General features: G+C 44.2%; 1 protein-coding gene across 2 annotated transcripts in view; it reads left to right on the forward strand.

Moving 5' to 3' along the window:
• Nucleotides 1–26,499, forward strand: part of CMTM4 (CKLF like MARVEL transmembrane domain containing 4) — a 92,814-nt gene that overhangs the window by 43,202 nt on the left and 23,113 nt on the right. For both annotated transcript variants that reach the window (XR_009006054.1, XM_057533888.1), the window contains exons 2-3: nt 17,609–17,785; nt 25,474–25,572. Coding sequence is in view for 1 of the 2 variants with exons in the window: in XM_057533888.1 (XP_057389871.1) it covers nt 17,609–17,785; nt 25,474–25,572 (276 nt within the window). In the remaining variant the exon portion in view is untranslated. The remainder of the gene's footprint in view (nt 1–17,608; nt 17,786–25,473; nt 25,573–26,499) is intronic.

Here is a 26,499-nt window from a genome sequence, read left to right on the forward strand (position 1 = left end):
TTCAGGGGAACTCAGTTTTAGGGGGACTTGGTTTCAGATGCAAGTGTTGCGAGTCTGATGTCTGATCTATCTATTTAAAATTCCTCGTCATCCTTTTACCTAGTAGCCTAACAGCCGTTAATGAGCATGGCCTAGGTCACTGGTCCCCATTGGAGGTGGGAGGAGGTTTTGCCCCCATCCCCCAGGGGACATTTGACAATATCTGGAGACAGTTTTTGGTTGTCACCGCTGGGGTTGGAGTGAGCGCTGGCATCTAGAGGGTAGAGGCCAGGGATGCTGCTAAACATCTGCAGTTCACAGGACCATCCCTACAACAAATGGTCTGGCCCCCGGTGTCAGTAGTGCTGAGTTTGTGAAAACCTTGCACTGGAGTACAGGGTGGGTACAGTGTGGGTATCAGAATTTTGAAATGATCCCCCAGTGCACCAAGGATGTGAACCACTGGTAATAGACCAAGAGCTACAGGAAATGAGAGAGAGAGAGAGATAAGACTGGTTTGGGCGGAAGAAAGAGCCAGAGAAAGCTTTAGTGGAGGATGAGTCAAATGGAAGATAGAAGAATGACTTTGATAAGTGAACGGACAGAAAAAAAAGCTTTTTGGTTGAGTCCAGCAAAGGTAACATCTTCTAGTTTTCAAATGGATTGAGAAACTCTGGCCTTTGTCCATTACAAAATGGTGATTTTCTAAATCTATCCATCCTTCTGCATTTATTAGCTGGAATTCTGTAAGGAACTTTCCCTCATTATCCATTTGATTACCCTGAAATACAGTTTGTACAGGAAAGGCAAGGTTCATGCTTGATTCTTTTCCTTTATTTATCAGTTTTCCTAATAGCAAGCTGATGCTTTAGCAACTTCCAAAGGTGAATGAACAATGGGCTTTTCCCCCTGGTAATGTCCATACAAACTTGTGAATTTTTATGTATTTAATATAGCTCAGTATTTTGTGGTCATCTAAAAATACTTTATTTTGAAATAATTTCAGTACTACATAAAGGTTGCAAGAGTACAAAATGATATATACTCTTACCTAGATTCTCCAAATGTTAACTTTTTACCACATTTGCTTTATCCTTTCTATTTTCCTCTGTTTATGTGTGTGTATGTACACATGTGTATATGTATATGTATATTTTTATAATATTTTAAGTCTTTTGAGAGTATGTTGCACACTTGATGGCTCTTTATGCCTAAATACTTCAGAATCCTTAAAGACAAGACCACTTTTTAAGTAACCATAGTACAATGATAGAAGTCAGGAAATTAACATTGATACAATACTATTGCTAAACTATACACCTTAGTCTTGTTCCCTGGTTGTCTCAAAACTGTTCTTTATAGTACAAGAAAGTCCTGGATTGGTGTTGCATTCACTTGTCATGTCTCTTTAATCTCCTTTGGTCTGGAGCCTTTGTGTTTCATGACATTGACATTTTGGAAGAATACAGGCCAGTTATTTTGTAGAATGTCCCTTAATTTGGGTTTGTCTGATGTATTCTCCTGTTTAGATTCTGGTTGTTTTGTAGTATTGTCAGGAATACCACAGAGGTATTCTTTTCAGTGTATCATATTAGAAGCAAATGATACAGATTCGTTCCATCACTGGTGATCTTAACTCAGTTAAAATGATGTCTTCCAGGCTTCTCTACTGTGAAGTTACTGTTTTTTCCTATGTAATTAGTAAGTATTTTTGTGGAGAGATACTTCTAGACCATGTAAATATCCTATAACTTCTCCAGCATTCCACTCAGTAGTTTTAACATCCATTGATGGTTCTTGCTTGAATCAAGTATTGTTATGATGTTGCCAAATGGCATTTTTATAAATCCATTGTTCTTTCTGTATTTATTAACAGGATTTTCAATCTTTCAGAAGAGTTTTCCCTTCTTCCCTGTTTGTTTATATCAGTGTGGACTCATGAGTTCATATTTTAGTCGTGAGTTTTAATACTTAATTATCATTATTTATTTTGATGATTGAATTGTCCTGGATTTGGCCAATGAGAGCCCCTTTGAATTGGCTCCAATGTCCTTTAGACATGTTCCCTTCATTCTCTAACACAAGGTTTCCAAACTCATCTCAGACTCTTCTTCCTCAGCCCTGCAATTCTCCAAGGAGCCCTGGTTCCTTTCAGTGAAAAAGAATGGTATTTAGAAACCAAGATTTGGATGTTATTTTAATTAATTAAATAAATAAATGAATAAATAAATAAATATTTTGATGCTTATATTGTCCTCTTGTTGGCCATTGGGAGCCCCTTCAAGTTCACTTGTGTCATTCTGACTCAGTCTCAGTAGTCTTTAATAGCATCCTCGCTTTCTGATATGCTTATCTTGTGTACGTCCTGTCCCAGACCTGGAATCAGTCATTTCTCCAAGAAGTTTCCGTTCCTGTTAGTGGGAAATAATATTTAGGACCTTGTTCTGGATACTTGAGGTGCTCATTGTTATTGAGTTATTGTTTCTAGCCCTTTTCAATGGATACAGCTGTTTTTATTTTAATTTTTAATTTTTTATTTATGTTATTAATTTTTATTGGAGTATGGTTGCTTTACAATGTTGTGTTAGCCTCCACTGCACAACAAAATGAATTAGCCATACACATACAGATATCCCCTCCCTTTTGGACTTCCCTCCCATTTAGGTTACCACGGTGCATTAGGTAGAGTTCCCTGTGCTATATAGTATGTTCCCATCAGTTGTCTATTTTATGCATAGTATCAATAATGTATATGTGTCAATCCCAGTCTCCCAGTTCCTCCCACCCCACCCCTTTCCCCCTTGGTATCCATGCATTTGTTCTCCACGTCTGTGTCTCTATTTCTGCTTTGCAAATAAGATCATCTATACCATTTTTCTAGATTCCATACATATGCGTTATATGATATTTGCTTTTCTCTTTCTGACTTACTTCACTCTGTATGGCACTCTCTAGGTCCATCCACATCTCTACAAATGACCCAATTTCATTCCTTTTTATGGCTGAGTAATATTCCATTGTATATGTGAACCACATCTTCTTTATCCATTCCTCTGTTGATGGACATTTAGGTTGCTTCCATGTCCTGGCTATTGTAAATAATGCTACTATGAACATTGGGGTGCATGTGTCTTTTTGAATTATGGTTTTCTTTGGCTATATGCCCAGTAGTGGGATTGTTGGGTCATATGGTAGTTCTATTTTTAGTTTTTTAAGGAACCTCCATACTGTTTTCGATAGTGGCTGTATCAATTTACATTCCCACCAACAGTGTATGAGGGTTCCCTTTTCTCCACACCTTCTCCAGCGTTTATTGTTTGTAGATTATTTGATGATGGCCATTCTGACTGGTGTGAGGTGATACCTCATTGTAGTTTTGATTTGCATTTCTCTAATAATTAGTGATGTTGAGCTTAAATTTTTGACTCCTAAAAATTAGAAGTAGAATTACTGTGTGACCCAGCAGTTCTACTTCTGGGTATGTACTCAAAAGAATTGAAAGCAGGGACTCAAATGGATATTTCTACAGCCATGTTCATAGCAGCATTATTTACAGTAGCCAAAAGGAAAAAGCAACCGAAGTGTCCATCAACAGATGAATGGATAAACAGAGTGTGGTATATACATATAATGGAATATCATTCAGCCTTCACAAGGAAATTCTGACATATGTTACAACACGGACACGTTTCCCCACAAGAGTCAGCTTGGTGAAGACAGAGGCTGTGTCTGAGTTCTGCTGGACCTTTCACATAGTAATGACAACAGCTGCCATTTACTTAACACTCACTGTGTGCTGGGCGTGGCGCTAAATGTCTTACGTTTAATCCTCGAAGCAACCATAGAGGCCCAGAGAAGAGAAGCAATGTGCCCAGGGCACAGAGCTAATAAGTGGCAGAGCTGAAATCAGAACTCAGGATTGTGAGACTCCAGAGGCCCAGCTCTTTAACTGCTATGCTGAGTGCTATTGCTAATGGCTGGTGGTGCCATTAACTGCATCAGGGAAGGAGATTTCTGCTCTCACATTTGTGGGTGCCTGGGAACATTTAGGTGGAGATGCCCAGTGGGACAGTATTGCAGCCTGGATCCGGGGCTCAGACTAGAGAAGTAGCTTTGGGAGTGGGAGTCAGGATCAGGGAAATCTGTTGGGTATGCTTATCTGGTGAGAAAGCAGCAGAGGCAAAGCCCTGGGGAGCACCCACCGTTTGCGGGCCGGTAGGATGGGAAGGGAGTGGCGGAAGCCACGGGTGGATGGAGGGGTGATCGGTGCTGTGGCAGCCAGTGCTGTGAGGGGTTCAGGGACTGGGTTTCACCTCAGCTCTGCTGGAGACTTTGTGATCCTGGATGGGTTGCTTAACATGGTTCCCTCATTTTCCTCATCAATAGCATGGGGATTAAAAAGGATGTTTCTGGGACTTCCCTGGTGGCACAGTGGTTAAGAATCCGCCTGCCAGTGCAGGGGACACAGGTTCGAGCCCTGGTCCAGGAAGATCCCATGTGCCGCGAAGCAACTAAACCCGTGCGCCACAGCTACTGAAGCCCGTGCTCTAGAGCCCGTGAGCCACAGCTACTGAGCCCACTTGCCACAACTACTGAAGCCCACGCACCTAGAGCCCATGCTCCGCAACAAGAGAAGCCACCGCAATGAGAAGCCCACGCACCGCAATGAAGAGTAGCCCCTGCTCGCCACAACTAGAGAAAGCCTGTGCGCAGCAACGAAGACCCAACGCAGCCAAAAATAAATAAAATAAATAAAAAACAAAAAACAAACAAACAAAAAACGATGTTTCTCTTGGGGTGATGAAAATGTCCTGCAATTCTATAATGGTGATGGTTGCATAACTTTGAATATGCTAAAAAACCACTGAATTGTATGTACACTTTAAATGGATGATTTTTGTGGTATGGGTGAATTACATCTCAATTAAAAACAAGCAAACCAACCATGTTCCTCCCAGGATTGGATGGAGGTTAAATAAAAGGAGAGAATCCTGTGACAGTGCCCAGCACAGCATTTGACCCACAGTAGAAGGACTCAGCAAATGTTGGGTTTTTTAGGAGGGCCACAGGATCACACATTCTAGGGGCACTGTCCTTATTGTCTGTGGCGCTAGGGACACCAGTTTACAAAGACTGCTGAACCGTAGTGCCTTGAATTGTGTGCTAAGGTGTAGAGGAAGGTACCTGAGTCTCTTAAGTCTCTGAATCTGTGTGCAGGGCCCTGGGGTTTGGCCACTTAAGTTGGCTCCTGTCCTGCGGGACCCTTCCTCAGTTGGATGACGCTGAGGTGCTGGGGGCCGTTACGGCTGTGGGTCTTAAGGCTGAGTTGGGTTTTCTAGGCACACCTCCTCCTGACCTCTTAAAGTATGTAGGTCGCTATTTTGGCCTAAATTAATCTTTAGCAAAAAGCTGCTCATGGCCTGTTGGTTTCTCATTCACTGAGAAAAGCTGTCCCCTTCTAACCATCTGTCAAGGTGGTTTGTCAGAGATTTTGGGGCCGGGAGACGCCCGGGAATTAAAGCAGAGAGAGCAAGGAGTGGGGGGTGCGTTTTGCTTTTGAATCACGTTGGGGATGTGACGCTGCTTCCCGGGATTTTAGCTTCATGCATGAAGCTAGGATATGAGAAAGGAAGGGGGAAAAGAAAATCCAAATGCCAGCAGTGTAGTTAAACATCTTCAGATGTGTATGGTTTGAAGGCGCTTGTTTCCTGTGTCCTCTACATGTGCATTGTTTTTGCTCCATTACTAATTTAAATGGTCTGAAAATGTAGCTTTTTGGCCAGGATGGCATTTGCAGTAAAATGTTGTGGGCATTCTTTTGGCAAAAAAGTTGCTGACCGTCCTGTGGTTTTCTGAAATCATGTGCAATTATATCATCAACCACATAATAAAGTTTTCTAGACTTTTTTTTTTTTTTTTTAAAAACAAGGAAATGTTTTTTGCATTTCATTGGATGATACTGTTTGTGTGCTTTCAGTTGTTGGATGTCCCCAAATAAGCCTATTTTAATTTGTCTGAGACTGTCATAGGCTATGGCCAGCCGTTGCCAACAAGTAACGTGTGGGTTTAATACGTGTGCATTAGAGCTCGCTTATGCTGTTAAGTATAATAGTTTATGTGAAAGGTGAGAGTCTTGCCAGAAGAAGAAATCGAAATGCAATCTTCTGAGTTCAGCTCTTAACTTACATATGGCTTTAGGATTCCAAAATAGCAAAATTATTTACACAGTAGAACCCAGCTTGAAAAACATGTCAGGGCCCTGGCTGGAGTGGGCCTTGTGACCCGGGCCACGCTCAGACCAACCAACAGACAGCTCCCTGGAGTAGCAACAGCCTGAGTCCTTCTGTCCTCAATCAAAAACAAAGCCCTCAGAGGTTTGAAGTGACCACAGCCTGGAGTGTGGCTGGCAGAGCTGGCCTCTTTTGTCCCCTCTTTTCTTCTGACTGCCCGGAGCCCTTGGCAGCCTCCCTCTCTTTTGTCCTCATCTCTTCCTTTCTTCTCAACAATCAGGAACTTATTTGCCTCTGCCCCTTGGCTCCTTTGCTTAACTACTGCCTAATTAGTGTTCCCTGCCGGCCTGGGTGGCTGTAGCTCCTGGGGGCGTCCCTGCATTTCCGGAGCAGGTAGTTTTCTTTTAACTCTCTGCATCTCTCAGATCTGTACCTTGGACACTGTTTACTTAGCTGGAGAAAAACAATGGAACCAGAGATGGCAGGCAAGAAGTATTGATTGAAGGTTAAATAACTTACACCTGTAATTAGCTCCTTTGTTTTGGAACCAAAAAATATTTGCTCATTGCTCTATTGTCTCAGGGGAGAGGAGGGTAATACCTTAAATCTCCCTTCCTCGTGGGATGGCGTCCCTTGAGCGGAGCAACTCACGGATTATTTTGCTTAAAAAAAGTGAGATGTCACTGTTGTTAGATCCCTTTGAGTAATCAAGTTGCGTGCTTTGTCAGAGACCCGCATGACACTGGCTCCCCGGGTCTCCTGCTGTGTTCACTGAAGAGAAATTACACACTGATGCTTTTTCCCATGGCCAAGGGTGTGGGGAGGTTCTGGACCCTGGATAAATCAACCATTAGGCATCTGGTGTAGAAGAACGAGGTATGTGGAGAAACTACCTTTGGGGCCTGGGACAGAGCTTCGGGGCCACACCATGGAGGTGTGGTCATGAGCATCAGAGATGACAAATGGACCGTGCCCAGCACAGGGCCTGAGAGCGTCCTGATTACATTATTGATGCTCCCTAAATGCAAGCCATTGTCAATCTGAGGTGCCTGGCACTGCACAGCTAGCTGTTTGAGACCCTTTGCAGATCAGGCCACATGGCTTCTGGCCTGGGAGCTTATGCTTTAAGGTGACCTGTTGTTTGGCCCTATATAGAACAACTTAAATTCCTTGGCCTCCAGACTCAGAAAGATGGAAGGGAAAGGGCTCCTGTGCCTCTTCTGCAGTTCTGGCCCCAGGACCCAATCTTAGCATCCACTGTGAGTGATGAGAATGGAGCTGCTTCCTGAAGTGCCCTCTGCTGCCCTCTCTGGGTTCTCTCTTCTGCACATCGTGGGGTCTTCCAGAAGAAGTGGCGTTTTAACAACTTGCCTGTTGTATCTTTGTGGCTAAATACAAGCCATGTCTCATCTCAAATAATTTTTCAGTACTGGTGGGAAGAGAGACATTTTAATTTTGAACGTGCTAGAGCTGATTAGAGTTTGGTCTGATTCTGAAGGTACTTTGGACCTTGCTCTCTGTGTGTGTGTGTGTGTGTGTGTGATCACTCAGTTAACAGGGTCCTTAGTAGTTGCTACCCTGCTGAGTAAATGAGTTTATGTATTTTACTCTGTGCGTTTAAATTGTGTATGACCTGACAAAGTTGAATACTGACCAGCACATGCTTTTTGTGTTTCCCAAACTCATTTCTCTCCAAACACTGCTATGTAGTATTTTTTTTTTCCACTATGTAGTATTAATAGGTGTGCTGAGGAATAAAAACATTCTGTGTTCAGGTAACATAATCCGCACATCAAATAAAGGTAAACAGGTTTTTTTTACTGTGAGCCTTTTCAGAACTGTTAATATGCCGATGTGCTGTGAGGACCCCAAGACCGGGAGGGATGTTGTTATGATGGAAACAGCATGGGGCTTAGCGTGAGAAAACCCAAAGGTGGGTGGCCATGGGGGCCACACCGAAGCACACTGTGCGAATTCAGGACTGCTTCTCTGTAACTGGAAGGGTCAGACTGCCATAGTAGTTTTCAAACTTAAAATAAAGGTTTTTTTAAAAAAACACAACAGAAATATTTTCCCAGTGTATAAACCATACTGCTGATTTGCAAGCTATGCTTCCTGGAGCGTTGGTTCAGGAGACTGTTAACAGGTGTTCTGTTCTTTGGTCAGAAGAGTTTAAGAACCTCTAAAACAAAGGTACTTGGGTGAGGGGCTGGGTTCTGTCCCTACCCTCCACCTCACCCCCAACCAAGGAACTCAGCTGGAAAGCTAGGCACTACCATGCACAAATGTTCCTCTCTTGCTTTTTCTCTTACATCGCTGAGTCCAGTGCTCTCCAGGAAGCCTTCTAGAGCCTTCTGCTGTTCCCCAAACCCTCAGTGACCCTCTGCCTTCCAAACCTCAACCCCTCCCTGAGCCCCTGGTACCTGGTTAGTTACCTGTCTGTGCGTGTATCATGGGGTGTGTTGGCTGGGTTGGAACAGAGGCTTTGAGCACAGCAAGCCCCCAGGTGCCACCGAGCTGTCAGGGTCACTGAAGAAGTCGTCTGGCTACATAGGAGCCACCACAGATTCACGTTGTGACAGACGTCTTCAAATGGAGAGTCATTTTTGCACATGGTGGTTTTTAAGACTCCTGAAAATTGTTTTTATTTTTATTTTATTTATTTATTTTCCCCCAGTTTATTTATTTATTTATTTTTGGCTGTGTTGGGTCTTTGTTGCTGTGCACGGGCTTTCTCTAGTTGCGGCCAGCGGGGCCTACTCTTCGTTGCGATGCACAGGCTTCTCATTGCGGTGGCTTCTCTTGTTGCGGAGCACGGGCTCTAGGCGTGCGGGCTTCAGTAGTTGTGGCACGCGGGCTCAGTAGTTGTGGCACGCAGGCTCAGTAGTTGTGGCTCGCGGGCTCTAGAGTGCAGGCTCAGTAGTTGTGGCGCATGGGCTTAATTGCTCCGTGGCATGTGGGATCCTCCCGGAGCAGGGCTTGAGCCCACGTCCCCTGCATTGGCAGGTGGATTCTTAACCACTGCACCACCAGGGAAGTCCCCTAAAAATTGTTTTTAAATGCTGTGATTTTTGCTTGCAGGTGTATTTTAAAATGAGCTTCATTAAATCCTTTGATTAAACTGGTGATCAAGGAAGGTTAGGATTTTGTCTAATCTTCCAAGATGCCTTCATAGATACTCAGGACAGTACTGTTCACTTGGGAGGCATAGGGGGAGGGTCCTTGCCATCCCATTGGTGAGAGTAAGTCTGCACTTTTTCTTTTCCTTTCTTTTTTGTTAAAAGAAATTTATATTTAAATTTTTTTTTTTTTTTTACTGAAATACAGTTTGATTTATTTATAAGTGAGAACAACAACAACAACAAAACCAATGGACAGTATTTCAGAAGTTGGAAAAAGTGACACTTTTTTTTTTTTTACTGAAATAAATACAGTGTGAATTATTTATTTATTTTAAATTAAGCGAACAATATTGTGTTAGTTTCAGGTGTACAGCAAAGTGGTTCAGATATGTATATATATTCTTTTTCAGATTCTTTTCCATTATAGGTTATTATAAGATATTGACTATAGTTCCCTGTTTTAAACAGTACATCCTTGTTGTTTATCTATTTTATATATATAGAAGGCTGCCCTGTTTCTTATGTGCCCTCTCCCTGCGCTAAAAGTGCAATGGTGGCCAGGAAACAGGATGGTCTGAGGTCAGGGAGGCCTTGGAGATGATGAACTCTTCTGATAAAGAAATGGGACTGACATGGATTTGGAGAGCGACTTTCATTTTCCATTAAAGTGTATAATCTCATTTTAAAATACTCATGAATGTTTTCAAAACAAATAAGGAATGATTCTTAGAGGTTACTAACACGTAACTCATAATAAATCTGGATGTTTGCCCAAAGTGTTTATATACATAAAATTATTTCATTTTTAAAATAAAAACGTGTACTCGTAGAAATTTTGGAAAATAATAGAAGCCTAAGTTAAAAAAAAAAAATCTATCCACAGTCCTACCACATAGATAAATCCCAGAAATTCCAAATATTTTATGCTTTTCTTTGTTAGTTTAAATAACACAGGCATGGACTTCCCTGGTGGCATAGTGGTTAAGAATCCGCCTGCCAAGGCAGGGGACATGGATTCGAGCCCTGGTCCGGGAAGATCCCACATGCCACGGAGCAACTAAGCCCGTGTGCCACAACTACTGAGCCTGCGTTCTAGAGCCCGCGTGCCACAACTGCTGAGCCCGTGAGCCACAACTGCTGAAGCCCATGTGCCTAGAGTCCGTGCTCCACAACAAGAGAAGCCACCGCAATGAGCAGCCTGTGCACCGCAACGAAGAGTAGCCCCCGCTCACCGCAACTAGAGAAAGCCTGCGTGCAGCAACAAAGACCCAACGCAGCCAAAAATAAATAAGTAAATAAATGTATAAATAACATAGGCAGTATCTTTACCTTGACAGTCTGTTAAGAATTGGTCTGTAAAACCATTTGGATCGGGTGTCTTTAAGAGTGAGTGGCGTGGTAACATATTCATCCTGTAAAAATTTGCAGTTTTGTACTAAATATACCCAGGACCTGTTGTGTAAATTTAACATTATGCCCAGGTGCCCTTCCTAGTCGGCATGAGCTGGATTATGCCGAAGTAACAAACAAACCTAAAATCTCCATGAGTTAACCCAAGGGAGGTTTCCTTCTCCCCTGTGTTACACACTCATCTCAGGTCAGTTGGGAGCTGGCTGCCCATCAGCCTTACTCAGAGGCCACCCCCACCAGGAGCACTGCCTGCTGGCGGGGGAGGGAGCGTGGTGAAACTGCCCACAGTTCCTGAAGGCTGCTGCCAGAAGTAACAGATAACTTATCCACTCACCTTTGATTGCCCAAAGTCAGAAGCAGAGCCAGGTTTTGAGAGGCTTGAGACTCATATGACTTTGGAGACCCACTCTAAGGAAAAAGATATGAAATTAAAAATATAAAACTGGGTGCAGGGCTTCCCTGGTGGTGCAGTGGTTGAGAATCTGCCTGCCAATGCAGGGGACACGGGTTCGAGCCCTGGTCTGGGAGGATCCCACATGCCGTGGAGCAACTAGGCCCATGAGCCACAATTACTGAGCCTGCGCGTCTGGAGCCTGTGCTCCGCAACAGAGGCCACAATAGTGAAAGGCCCGCGCACCGCGATGAAGAGTGGCCCCCACTTGCCGCAACAAGAGAAAGCCCTCGCACAGAAACGAAGACCCAACGCAGCCATAAATAAATAAATAAATAAAAAAGAAAAAAAAGAAAAAAAGAAAAATATCCCCCAGGAATCTGAAAACAAAGACTAGATTCCAGAATAATTACTGTGAATGTACAGGGAGCATATCTCTTAAAAAAAAACAAAACAAAACAAAACTGGGTGCAATAATGACTATTTAAGAATGAGAAGCCTACAAAATTACAAATTCTAAAAGTGTTTTCTTTCTGTTTTTACTTTTGGCCTCCACTAAGATCGACGGTATTTGAATTTTAGTATGATCAGTTAATTCTGAAAAAGTAGACAAAACCGATCTGAAATTTAGGGGTACCCAGAACAATGCACGTTGTAGTTGGCCACTCCATTGTATTGCACAGCATCATTACACGATCAGTATCCTCTTACACTGCGTGCATCAACTTATTGTTGAATGTGTGTAAGAGGTTGTCATTGGAACATTTGTTTCTTCAGGCTGTTTCCATTCGTTGGAGGCAACTTTGTGTGCCATTTTATTTGGGACTGTCAGACTTTATCAGTTCAAGATTTGTCAGATACTTTATGATGTGATCTGATACATGGGGATGCATAAATTATAATAATCTCCCACATATATGTACTTGCTCTTTATAGTACCACTGCTGGAATTTCTTATTTTAATGTGTTTTTTTTTTTGTTTTCTTTTGGCCGCATCGCATGGCTTGTGGGATCTAAGTTCCCCAACCAGGGATTGAACTCAGGCCCTCGGCAGTGAGATTGCAGAGTCCTAAACGGACCACCAGGGAATTCCCCGAACCCCAGAATAATGATAGATTCTATTTCATGTGATTCCCACCAAAAAGGGAGGAAAGGTATATAGTGTGTTTATAATTGCATACTCTGCATTATTGGATGTATTCCTGATAGGGCACAACTTCCATTTAGGCACCAGTGAAAACAGAATTGTCCACTTACTGTTTTAGGCATTTGATGATCTGAAGAATTCTCCTTCTAAAGAATGCTAACTTCTGGCTCCATATGTTTCAAACCCCGTTCCCCCTTCACCACCCACACTTTTAGTTTGGCGCTGTCAGGCGCATTGATCTTGTGAATTTTAGCGCCTTTTTCTTCCTCATGATGTCAGAGCAGAGGGAAGGCTACAATAGCCGTACATGAAAGCGACCACCAAACCCAAATTCACCGTCTCTCTCACTCAGCTTCCAATTAGCCGGGGCTTTCCTGGTGGTCCAGTGGTAAAGAACCCGCCTTACAATGCAGGGGACGTGGGTTTGATCTCTGGTCGGGGACTAAGACCCCACATGTCTCGGGGCAACTAAGCCCATGTGCTGCAACTACTGAGCTCTGGTGCCTCAACCAGAGCCCGTGTTCTGCAAAAACAGAGGCCATGCACTGTGGAACCTGCGCGCTGCGACTACAGAGCCCACACGCCCTGGAGCCTGTGTGCCATGACTAGAGAAGAGAAAATTCGCACGCCACAACTGGAGAGAAGCCCGTGTGCCGCAATGAAAGATCCTGCCTGCCTCAACGAGGAGCCCACGTGCCGCAACTAACACCCGACACAGCCGAAAAATAAATAATAATTTTTTAAAAATCCTAAAAAAAACCCCAAACTTCGAGTTAGCTGAATCCCCAAAACGCCCACTGTTACTCCATCACCACCTGGGAAAAGGAGTTGTGATGGATGGGATGTTGGAGCATAAGCTTCATCATCTTGAGAGTAAATCCGCCCCAGGAAACTCAGCACAAATCTCCAACCCTACAATGTGCCCTGAGGGAGGAGAACAGGATGTACTGTGAACCATGCTGTTATTAACACAGCCCTTCAGAAGGGTCCTGATGGTTTTCACTCCCACCACTGGTAACAGGGGGTTTATGAATTTTTTTTAAGTTTTATGTTACCTTAATCAGCCAGCTGTGTCCCCCCCACCCCCCGCTTTTTGATGTTGCCAATCATAATTAGCCATAGTTGTGGAAATCTGACACCGTTTTAATATCAGTTTACTTATCAACTGTGCAAATATTTGCTCCTGGTCAGTTGGTAGATGCTACACGGAAAGGGCTCTCTTCAAGGGCGCACCCGTGATCTCCTGATTAGCAACTGCAATAGCTATTCCTTATTTACATCTTTTTGAACATCTCTGTACAATTTTCCATGTGTATTTGTGTACTTCAGAATTGTTATAAGTTGAATTACTTTTGATTCTTTAGGTGCTTTGAAGTTGTTGGCTTCCAGTATAACTTTGAGTCCCTATTTCTCCCTCCCTCCCTCCCTCCCTCCTTCCTTCTTTCCTTCCTTCCTTCCTTCCTTCCTTCCTTCCTTCTCTGTACCACGTGGCTTGTGGGATCTTAGTTCCCCAACCAGGGATTGAACCCAGGCCCTCAGCAGTGAGAGCATGGAGTCCTAACCACTGGACCACCAGGGAATTCCCCCAGTCCCTATTTTCTTATTGGCCAATTGATAGGTTTTGCTTCAGCAGTGATTGTTAGATTTCAACGTGCTGGAAGAAATTTGATTTGCTGTGCCAAAGCGCAGGCACATAAAAAGTATACTGCTTACTAGAACTTATGGTCAATTCATCTGTGACAAAGGGGGCAAGAATATACAATGGAGAAAAGACAGTCTCTTCAATAAGTGGTGCTGGGAAAACTGAACAGCTACATGTAAAAGAATGAAATTAGAACACTCCCTAACACCATACACAAAAATAAACTCAAAATGGATTAGAGACCTAAATGTAAGACTGGACACTATAAAACTCTTAGAGGAAAACATAGGCAGAACACTCTTTGACACTTATATGTGGAATCTAAAATGTGACACAAGTAAACTTATCTGTGAAACAGAAACAGACCCACAGACATAGAGAACAGACTTGTGGTTGCCAAGGGGGTGGGGGGGATAGGGGAGGGATGGATTGGGAGTTTGGGATTAGTAGATGCAAACTATTATATATAGGATGGGTAAACAACAAGGTTCTGCTGTTTAGCACAGGGAAATATATGTATCTGAATCACTTTGCCATACAGTAGAAATCAGTACATTGTCAACTATACTTCAATATAATAAGTTTTATAAAAAGTGTACAGCTTATTAGAGTATTGCAAACCACCTAATTACCTATCAGTGGGGGATTGATTAAATTATTGTATGTATATAGTTGTGCATATGTATGTATTTATGTATCTGTATCTTTACACATGGGAATACTTGTGATATTGTGGTTTATAATAATGAAATATATATTTGGTCTTCATTCCATTTCTGGCACAGAGCTCTTAAAACCCTTGGAATTTCCTAAGTGATAAGAGGTGTTTGATATTGATATTCTTTTTTTTTTTTTTTTAATTTTTGGCTGCATTGGGTCTTTGTTGCTGCATGTGGGCTTTCTCTAGTTGTGGCGAGCAGGGGCTTCTCTTGTTGCAGACCACTGGCTCTAGGCGCACGGGCTCAGTAGTTGTGTCTCCTGGGCTCTAGAGCGCAGGCTCAGTAGTCGTGGTGCACAGGCTTAGTTGCTCCGCAGCATGTGGATCTTCCTGGACCTGGGATTGAACCCGTGTCCCCTGCATTGGCAGGCAGATTCTTAACCGCTGCGCCACCAGGGAAGCCCGGCAGGCAGATTCTTAACCACTGTGCGACCAGGGAAGTCCCCTATTTTTGATATTCTTAACAGATCCCTTCCAGCCACACCTGAGTTTGTGTTAATGAGATGACTTTTGGAAAGCTCCTAAGGATGGGGGCTGGTTGCCAGGGGAACCAACCAGGTGATGAGAGGGTTGGAACTTTCAACCTTAGCCACTGACCTCTGAAAAGGGGAGGGGCTCCAGATTAAGCTCTATAAAAAATCTTGAACTCAAGGATTGATCTTCCAGGTTGGTGAACCAAAAACGCATCCAGGTGATGGAGGGCGGGGGGTGCACTCCAAACTCCAGGGGGATGGAAGTTCCTGTGTTTGAGACCCTTCTGGACCTTGCCCTGTGTATCTCTTCATCTGGCTCTTCAATCGTATAATATCCTTTGTAATAAATCTAGAACCTTCTTACACCTTCCGTGGTCACTCTGCCTAAAATTTTGAACACCCTTGCCTGCTTACATTTCATTCTCCTCCCCTGCTTTGATTTTTCTTCTTTGTATTTATCACTGTCTAACATGCTATATTTTTAATCTACTTTTTAAAAACTCCTTCATTAGCATATGAGCTAGAGAGCAGGGAATTTTGTCTGCTGTATTGAACTGCCTATTGGATTTGCATATTCTTGAAACCATTTTTATTTAAATATTTAAGAATGTAGATGTTACCTTCCCACACAAATACGGTTGAAGTTAGCATACCAGAGACATTTGTAACTCTATGCTGATGTGTGTTATTTCTTGCCCAAGATTACTAGGTCCAGTTACAGGGGTAAAAAAAAAAAAGAAAGAAAAATTTTTTTAGGAGTTTCCCTTATATGAACTCTTTCTTTGTGAATTGATTGCAAGTCAGGCATGTAATTCAGATTGAGAATGAAAGTGTCTGGTTCTGTAGAGAATTATAAGGAGAGCCATTAGGAGAAGCACAAAGTGTGCCGTAAGGCCCATATTTGTTACGTGTCGACTTAGAATAGAAATATGGAAAGACCCCATATTGTTAGAAAGGCATGGAAAAAGCAGAGCCTCCCTTCCTTTCATGTGGAAACTGACAAGACCGTCAGGAATTGTTGGGGTGGGTTTGAAGAGGCTCCCCGGGCCCCCCTTCGCTGGCTTTGTGCAGGTTAGTGAGCTTGTTGCCTTGGGAGTGGAGGGAGATGGACTGGTCCCTGCCCTCAAAGAGCTCAGGAGGCAGAGAGATCCATGGTGGCAAGTGTGATAGATGGAACGCAACCACAGACCTGCAAGCTTTCCTGGGAGAGGCTGGGATCAGTCACGTCTGGCGGGGAGAGGTGCAATCAGGGAGGGCGTGGGGAAGATGTGAGCTGAGCGCGGCACTGAAAGGCATGAGTGGGACTCCTGGAGGTGGAGAAGGGCCCCAGAGCAGCCTGTGCCTCCGGTGCTTCCCACACTTCAGTCATCTAGGGATGTTGTCCAAAAAGCAGACTGTGGCTCTGGAGGTCAAGGAGGGGAGGCAGAGATTCTGCATTTCTAACAAGCTCCCTGGTGATGCTGACGTTGCTGGTTCTAAGGACAAATCTGGAACCACAGAGCTGCCTGCCTGTGCTTCCTTGACTTTTGGGGGGGGCCGGCCTGGAAGCTCTGGCACAGACTTGACAGGTAGTGGGCGGCAAGGCGCTTGGTTGCGGAAGTGGGGTACAGGCCAGGAGCCCAAGACTGGTCTGGTTTTAGGTGTAAGGCCATCTGACTTTTCCTTGATCACAGGGCCATTAACTCAGCCCCTCTGCCGCCTCCTGTTCCTGAAATCTCCCTTTGAAAGTTGACCTGGTGATTTCCATTGATACCTGTTTGCCTTCATGATCTCTCATCGCTTGGGACATACTGCTAGAGTGTTACTTTGGTCCTTCAGAAAGAAATTGATTCTATTGTTTGTAGATTTAAAATGTTTTTATAAACTGCCAGGCTGTCTCTTTATTATCAAGTCCAATAATAAACTTTTTAAAAGCATGGCTCATGAATTAATTAGGTGGGCCTTATTTTTGGGTGGGACTTCTAAATGGGGGAAGGGGGTTATACAAATCCTTCTCCTAAAGCCATCAAGGGTCTCAGTCAGCCTGTGTGACCTCAGCTGGACCAGCAAGGTAGTTGCAGATGCCATGAAATGGACACCACCAGGACCCTGCTCTCTTGATGTTTGGCATCCTTGTGGTGGGGACTATACATGAGAAGCGTGCGTGGGCAGTGTCCACTTACTTGTGGCAGAGGCAGACTAAAACCATTGCGGGCACGTTCCTGTCTGCTTCCTCACGAGGAGCTGCACAGCACCAGCCTGGTGTCAGTGTCCTGCGGTGGGGTTTGGTTGTTCACGTGGGGAATCCGACCCTTTCATTAAGGCCCCTATACCTGTTCTTAGGTAAGAATTGGATCAGGTCACATTCCCGACCGTGATACTGCCGTCCCCAGGGGGAAAACTCCGGGGCTGTATGCGGCGGCGGTGGTGGAGTTTTATTTAAACGCGGCGGACACGTGTGTCCACAGATGTGTGCTGAACGTACACGTACATGTGTGTTTGTGATTTTCTTCCCAGATTTTGGCCCTGATCGCGTTCATCTGCATAGAGACCATCATGGAGTGCTCCCCGTGTGAAGGCCTCTACTTTTTTGAGTTTGTGAGCTGCAGTGCGTTTGTGGTGACTGGAGTCTTGCTGATTCTGTTCAGTCTCAACCTTCACATGAGGATCCCCCAGATCAACTGGAACCTGACGGTGAGTAGAAGTCACGCTCTCAGATTAGGAAAGGATCGGGTGCTGCACGGCTCCCAGGGAAAGCAGGAAGCAGTCCATGGCATGTTTGGTTCCAGTTCATTTTGATACTTAAATATTCCATTGTAATGCAACTGTGAAATTTTAAACCTCCTTACTGGGTTGAATCAAATGACTGCAAAATTAATGGAATCTTCACTAATGAGAGAAGCATAACAGTTATTCTGACCCCTTTAAAGATGTCATTTCGATTTTGGGGTCCTCTGAGAAGATTGGTAATGTTGATATTTATAGAATATGGGAAAGAGAACATGGAATTAATACGTTTGCGTATTTTTCACACTGGACCCAAAAGCTGTTTGCAAAAGTATTGATTCAGGAAGAACTGAAAATATGAATGAAATTGCCATTAACTTGTGAAACCTAGGAATATTATTAAATTCAAAGCAGCTGGGAGGTCCCAGACGGTTTGCTGGTTTGATCAGAGAGCCTTGAGGAAACGTGTCCTCTTCCCTCTGTGGTTTGGGGGTCTTAACTCTGTTTGACAGCCTTACCTTCTGATCGGCATAGGCATCTCAGGGCTGGTCACTCCCAGGCCCCTTTTCCTGGGCTTGTGTAACTTGTCCTTAACTGTGCCAAACGGAAAAGGGCACTTCACAGCCCTCGGTTTTCTTGATGTTTCTTTGCAGATAAACACGTGCAGGAGCTCACAGGGAACCAGTTAGGGAGACACAGGCAAGCGCTATCAGCTGCCTCTCCTTCTGTGCCTGGGGGTGGGGGGGGGCTCTAAGACCACCTGCCCTCATGCAGGCTCCTCTCTTGGCGGCCGGTGCTGGGTGTATGCAGCACCGTGGAAAGTGTGGCCCGAGTGCAGGAGCCCAGGAGGAGGAGGCCTGGGCTGGTCACCTTGCCTGGTGGGGCCACTCCCATGGTGTTCATGTGGGGGACCAAGAGGAGATGGTCTTCCTGACAGAGTGCTCTCTCTGGCGTTCAGACTCTCTTAGGAGGAAAAATAAAAAGAGAATTGGACTAGAAAAGTTGTCAGTTGCAAACTCAGATGGTTTTGTCCCGGCACTGAAAACTAAGAAAAAAGCTCTAAAACCTCAAGATACTGGAGGCATTTTGTCAGTTTTTGGTGACAGATTTTAATGTCTCAGCTCTTTTTAAGATGAAGTCTGTGTTATCCATAAGAAAATGCTTACAGAGTTGTGATCTAAATTGATAGTGTAATGAACAGGTAGCACAAGAGAACCTCACAAACCTCCCCCAACTAACAAGCAGGCTCCATGGGGGCAAGGTCATTGTCGTGGGGCAAGGTACATTGAAGACCCAGGTCCCCAGGAGTTTCTAAGGCCACAATAAATACTTTCTGAGGGAGGGGCTGGACCGGGCTGTGAATGAAACCATGCTGGAGATCCTGTTTGACAAAGAAGCAGCTGCTAGGATGGTTAAGACCCAGGGGCAGGACTTCCCTAGCGGTCCAGTGGTTAAGAATCCGCCTTCCAGTGCAGGGGACGCGGGTTTGATCCCTGGTTGGGGAACTAAGATCCCACATGCTGCGGGGCAACTAAGCCCACGTGTCTCAACTAGAGAGAAGCCCACGCACCACAACGAAGAGCCCGCATGCCGCAACTAAGACCCGATGTAGCCAAAAAAAAAAAAAAACAACAACAACAAAAAACCCCACTGGCTTTAAGTTAGGCTGACCTGTCTGCATTCAAGTCCAAGGTGGATCTTAAGAGCTGTGTATGACCCTGGGCAAGTCACTTAGAGCCCCAAGTTGAGATGATAATATTTTTCTTACAGGGCTGTTTTAAGAATGAAATGAGGCAGTGTGTATAAAGGCTCCAAAGCAGTGGGTGCTGCCGGTATGAGAAATATTAACCTTACTGTGAGTCAGAGGCCCTTGGTGTCTGTCAGCCACATCATTCTCCTGCAAACTTCCACCAGCTTGGACTTCACTCCCTTAATTCTGTCTTACCTACTTATTTGGCAGCCATAAATCTGTTAGAAGACTTTATACTTCACTATATTGTATAACATAGGCAATTATAGCCATTAGCTTATAATAATTTATAATGGAGTGTAATCTGCAAAAATACTGAGTCACTGTACTGTACACCTGAAACTAATATAATATTGTAAATCAACTACATTTCAATTTTAAAAAAAAAGGATCACTGGGAATTCTCTGGCAGTCCAGTGGTTAGAACTCTGGCTTTCACTGCCATGAGCCCAGGTTCAGTCCCTGGTTGGGGAACTAAGATTCCACAAGCTGTGTGGCGCAGCCAAAAAAATAATTAATTAGTTAGTTAATTAATTAATTAAAAAAGGATCACAGATCACCATAACAACAGCAAAAAAGACTTCATACTTCAGATTTCTAACTAATTCATACTGGCCTTTATCTCCAGAAATACCTATTTGTTGAGCTTTCTTTCTTTTTTTTTTTTTTTTTTTTTTAAATTGACCGTAGAGGGTGCTGTGGTGGGAGAGGGTCCCTCTGGCTGTGAGAACCACAGGCCCCTCACTGGACCTCTGGGTTTTGTTTTTTTTTTTTTTAATTAATTTATTTATTTATTTATTTATTCTTGGCTGTGTTGGGTCTTCGTTTCTGTGCAAGGGCTTTCCCCAGCTGCGGCAAGCAGGGGCCACTCTTCATCGCGGTGCGCGGGCCTCTCACCATCGCTGCCTCTCTTATTGCGGAGCATAGGCTCCAGACGCGCAGGCTCAGTAGTTGTGGCCCACGGGCCCAGTTGCCCCACGGCATGTGGGATCTTCCCAGACCAGGGCTCGAACCCGTGTCCCCTGCATTAGCAGGCAGACTCCCAACCACTGCGCCACCAGGGAAGCCCTGTTGAGCTTTCTTAAATCCTGATTTTTCTATTTTAACCGTGAAAGACTTTTCACTGGTTGACAACCACATTTCTGGGGTTATATCGAAGTGCATCTTTTTCACTGGAAAGTTAACATCCCTCCTTTCCTTTCGGATGGTGTTGACTAGGGCCGATGACCGGGTGGTGACGTGGTCACTTGAGAACACTTTCTGTCCTTTGGGATCCTTTGCAGGATTTCCACCCTTTTAGAGCAGGTGAAGGTGTCTGCTTATCCAACAAAAGAGTATGTAAGTTACATGGACTCGAGGAGATGGTACTTACTGATGGGAGCCCAGGTCATCTGTTCTCAGGGACGGGAGCAAAAGTGAGTTCTCAGAGCTGATCCGGCTGGAATCATCACAGTGGGTTGGCCTTGGGTGTGTGTGTTTCTCTGACAAGGTGGTAGGAGTATTCTTGACCCCAACAGAGCCAGCTGATGAGTGACGTAGGGTGTGATTGGTATAGATTTAGAAAACCGGCTCATTTCAGGAGATAAGTTGACTCACATATGCATGAAAAATGGTAAATAAGGAGGACAATGCAAAGTATATATTTTATACAAGCATTATTTGATGCAATCAGAAAGAGTGTGTTAATATCAGCTTGTAAGTATATATTTTATACAAGCATTATTTGATGCAGTCAGAAAGAGTGTGTTAATGTCAACTAGAACAACTTAAAGAACTTGGAAAAGTGCTTTATTTATGATTTCCGGCTTGTTCTAAAGGATACAGAGCAGGAGTAGCCAAAAGGAAGAGATGCACAGGGCAGGGTCCAGAGGAGTCTCTGTCCCCATGGAGTTGGGGGGCAACACCCTCTCGGCACGTGGAACCCCGTCATTCAGGCTTTTATGGAGATTTCATTATGTAGGCATGGTTGATTAAAATCTTTGGCCATTTGGAGGTTGAACTCAATCTCCAGCCCCTCTCCCGCCCACAGGGGCCGTGGAGCTGAAAGTTCCAACCCTCTAATCACCTGGCTGGTTTTTCTGATAACCAGTCCCCATCCAGAAACTATCTAGGGGCTTGAGAGTCACTTCATTAGCATAAACTCAGGGACAGTTGAAAGGGCCTCGTTAAGAATGACAAGACACTCCTATCACTCAGGAAATTCCAAGGAATCTGGGACAAAGACCAAATATATATTTTTCATTATGCCAAACTCATCCTTTCTAGGGCTCAATTTCCTCATCTCTAAAGGCCCTTTATTATAGGTATTTTGGATGGTAATTAGGTTAGGGCTCAGTGAGACACTGGGAGTTATATGCTTGGCACAGTGGGCTCTCTGTAGATGGTAGCTGCCCCTGTCATCAGTACTCCAATCATCCCTTTGATACTGGGGCCATCTGGGCACAAGTCAGTGCACTGTATGTTCCGAGTGGTTGTAAACTTCCTCTCTTGTCCATGTGTAGGGCTGACTCGAGCTAGCCACAGAGCCCAGTGGTATTGAACAGCTGCTTTGGGCCAGGTTTTGGGAACTGAAAGCGCAGGGTAGGTAGATACCAGCTGCTCTCCTGTGGTATGTGTGCTCTGTGTGATCCCGTTTGGTGTGAGGCCTGGGAGAACACAACGGATTCCTCGGGGCAAGGGGCCTGGAGCAGGTCAGTCGGGGAAATTCAGAGAAAACGCCAGATTCCAGTTGAGCCTTGAGGGATGAACAGGTGCTCGCTGCGCACAGAGTATGGAAGGGTGGGGCACGTTGTAGGATGGCCCATTCTCTAGGATTGGATCAGGGTCACAGACTCAGGGTCCCCCGGGGCTGCGCATGTGGCGGAAATGGGCAAGTGAGAAGATGGGCCAGGGGTCTGGGAGACGGAGAGGTCGTTCTACTCAGTCACAGCCTATTGTGTTACTTCATGGGACTTCAGGACAGTTTTTCAAGAGCAGCTGAAAGATGGATTTTGTTTGTTTTTTTTAGAAGTTTCTTATGTGCAGTCTTCTGATGTTTAAATGTTGGCTTGTTCAAATCTGTTTTGAACAGTGTACAAGTCAAACCTATCTGTGGGCCAGATCCCGTTGATCAGTTATTGGAGTTACTTGGGCTCCCACCTGTGCTTATTGAAGTGTTAGTGAAGGAGAGACCGGAAAGCCTGTGTGTGTGAGGGTGCCCTTCCTCCTCATCTCCTGGCCTAAGAAGGGGCTGCAACCTTGGGTGTTCTAGGGGCCCCCCCCATAGGAAGCAATGTGGCTGGGTGTGAGACTGCAGGGAGGGGGAGCGACTGTGGCAGACATGAAGCATGTGACTGATGAGTGCATGTCCCATTGAAAGCGTTAAAAAAAAACCAAAAACAAAAAGCACCAGTGTTGACTAAACCCAACCCCTCCCCAAATCCACATCTGAAGGCATGCCTGTGTCTGCTCCCTAATGTGAAGGGTGAATCTACAAGCCTTGATTTTGTTTCATGGCCAAGGAACTCAAGAGATTGATGCTGACTAACTTTTGCAGTATTCCAGTTTTAAGCCTTTTAAACTGTGCAAGTAGTAAGTGTTTGTTATAGAAAAAGTGGAAGATACAGATAATAAAGGAAAAATAAAATCATGTGATGACCCAAGAGAAATGAAAACATATGTCTACATAAAAGCTTATAAGTTCATAGTAGCATTATTCACAGTAACTGAAAAGCAGGAACAACTGAAATGTCCAAAAACTGGTGAAAGAATAAGATGTGGTGTATCTATACAATGGAATATTACTCCGTAATGAAAAGGAATGAAGTGCTGATATATACTACAATATGAGTGAACCTTAGAACTGTTATACTAAGTGGAAGAAGCCAGTCCCAAAAGATCCCATATTATATAATAATTCTATTTATATGAAATGTCCAGAATAGGCAAATCCATAGAGACAGAAAGCAGATTGTTAGTTGCCTAGGATTAAGGGAAGGGATGAAGAATTAACTGCTAATGAATATGAGGTTTGTTTTGGAGGTGCTAAAAATGTTCTAAAATTAGATTGTGGTGAATTATATCTCAATAAAGCTGTTATAAAATCATATGTGATAGCACCCATCCAGGAGTAACCATTTGTAATATGTGGGTGTAATCTTCTAGAATATTTTCCCTAGACTGTCTTTCACATGTACATGTACGTTGTGATATGTGAGTGCAGAAAAATGGAACCATTAAAGTCATGCTTTTCCATTTAAACTATCTTGAGTATCTTCCATGTTAAATATAAAACTATATCATTATTTTTAATGACTGCATAGTGTTCTGTTATGGAAATACCATTTTATTCAACAAATCCATGATTCTTAAGCATTTTGTTTGCCTTCAGTTTTTTGCTGTTTAAAATAGTATGATGAACATCCTTGTGCTTAGACCTTTTTGTGCTAGTTATGATATTTAAGATGAATTTCCAAATGTGGAATTCATAGACAAGTAACATGAACCTCTTCAAAGTCTTTAGTACCTATTTGCCCTTTCCCACATTTATATTTTTATATTGTCACCATTAATGTACATACTGTTTTGTTTGATGTTCAGCCTCAGCATTTTATCATAAAACATTTTCCCTGTTTCTGAATAGTCTTTGGTTTGGAAAGTACATTTTGTATTTTTCTTTATCCCTATAATATCCCTATATTTTTCTTTACCCAGAGTTGGGTGTAACTAAACACTTGCTGATTTGAATCTGTGAAAAATTTGCCGTGGCTTCACACTGGTCACCACTGAAAACTGCCCTGCTGGCAGACATTTCTGAATAGAGTTTGTAGTCAGTACTTTGCTGCTCTCTGTGAGCCGGTGCAGAAGCGCTGGCCAGGAGCGTGTGTGTGCGTGGAGGGTCCTGCTGCACAGGCTCAGGACTGTTAGGATGTGAATGCTGCCTTTTGCCATCTTTAAAGAGGAGATGGCCCCTGAAACCAGCCCAGCCAGGAGGACTCACCTGGTATTGATGGCACAGTCAACCTGGCACTTAAGCAGTTGAGGATTTTGCCTGGATTCTCTTTCCCTGTAGAGGTCACAGGGGCGCTCTGGTATGGCCCAGTTTGTGGGGGGCCTAATGCCCAGGTAGTAATATCAGAAGTAACAATAGATGTGCAGGGAACCCTTCCCATGGGCCGGGCACGATGCTCGGCTCTTCACATGGGCTGTTCCACCCAATCCTTAAAGCACCTCCGGGGGGTGGGGTGGGGGGCTGTGCCCATATAAGACACAGAGCGGCAAAGTGGTTTGTCCACAGTCATGGTCAGTTAGGACCCTCATCCGTCTGTGACTCTTAACCACTGTGCTGTGTTCCTCTCGACAAGTAAGACAGGAGTTAAATGTTCGAAGCGTTGGATTTGTAACCTGATTTGCTTTGCAAGAAGCTTAGGGGAAAATCCTCTAGGCTTTAGCAGCATGGAGACTTGAAAGACCATGCATGAGAAAGAGAAGCATGAGGCCTGGCTAAGTGTGTTCTCCAGGTCTGAAAACAGTGTGCTTGACATGTCACAAATGAATGAGGGGATTTCACCAGTTTCAGTCCATTCTTTTCCGTGCCAAGAGGATTTGAATGTGTTTTGGGTAATTAGTGTGCGTGTCCTTGTGGGTTAGCAGTTTGGTTTCCATAATAGGTCATTAAGAAATGGTAACATGACGTGGTTGGTTAAAATGTGGATTTTGCTGTGGTGATTTATCAAATAGCATCATTAACTGTTATCCTCTTTGCCTTCCTCTGTGTGACCAATACCCGTGGGCCATCGAGACTAAAATGTGGAGCCAGCAGAGAGGCGGGGTATTGTGCTTTTTATTTAGAAAGTTCTTCAGTTGCTTTTAGGGCAAGGCATGAAATGGTTCTTTTCAAGTGATTTTATTTTATCTTATTCTTTAGGATTTGGTCAACACTGGACTCAGCACTTTCTTTTTCTTTATTGCTTCCATTGTACTGGCTGCTTTAAACCACAAAACCGGAGCAGAAATTGCTGCCGTGGTAAGTGAACTCAACAGGTTAAAACAGGGCTGATTTGTACACTTTCTGTGACTTGCTCCTCTGGTCCCCTGGCCTGTGTCCTACTCCTTCTCCTTCAGCTTTGTCTTTGCTAGTGATACTGTTACTGGGCCAGCGGAGGTCCCAGTTCCTTCCGTGCTGCGGTTCTTAAAGTGTGGTCCCCGGAACAGCAGCCTCAGCATCACCCGGGAACGTGTTAGAAATGCCCTTCTCAGCCTCCCCCAGAGCTGCTGAATCAGAAATGTGTTTTAACAAGCTCTCAGATGCACACTCAGGTTTGAGAACTTCTGCTTTAGTCTCTTCCCAATGGAGCCCTGGATGTCTGTTAGTGGTGTTGCTTTTAAGGGCCTTCCCTGCCGGAATGGGGTGTTAATGACGCAGATGCAGTCTTGCAGAATGCGGGGTGGGGGTGGGGAGGACGGGGCCAGACAATGTAAGACTTTCTCCCTCTGTGCTCTGCATTTCCTTATTGTTCTGTATTTGCAAAGAATATGTAGCACTTTTGTAATTGCGGGGGATGGTTAAAAGGTTTATTAAAAATGCTAAACTGTTAGCTCTCCAAGGTATCAGTCAGTAGTTTCATCAGTCATTATCTTATCATTAAAACTCCACTGCTTCTCACCCTGGAGCTGCCCACCCAGAGCTGCCCAGGTGAGCGGCAGCTGGATAGCAGGTGGGGGTTGGGGGCTGTGATTTGGAATGTCAGGTCTTGCGGTTTGATTTGGGGCTCACACAGCGAGACCCTGATTTTTCATCTCACGGTGTTTCATCTACATTGTATTTTCCCCCGAGGACCAGTGTCATGAAGGTCTGTAAAAGAGGCACTTCTGTGACCTGTTTCCTTGTAGATCCAGAATACTTTGAAAGAGACCTTAGGCTGCCTTTTTGTGGGTCACACGACTATGAACT

This window comes from Balaenoptera acutorostrata, chromosome 19 (assembly GCF_949987535.1).
Source record: "Balaenoptera acutorostrata chromosome 19, mBalAcu1.1, whole genome shotgun sequence".
Classification (NCBI taxonomy): Eukaryota; Metazoa; Chordata; class Mammalia; order Artiodactyla; family Balaenopteridae; genus Balaenoptera; species Balaenoptera acutorostrata.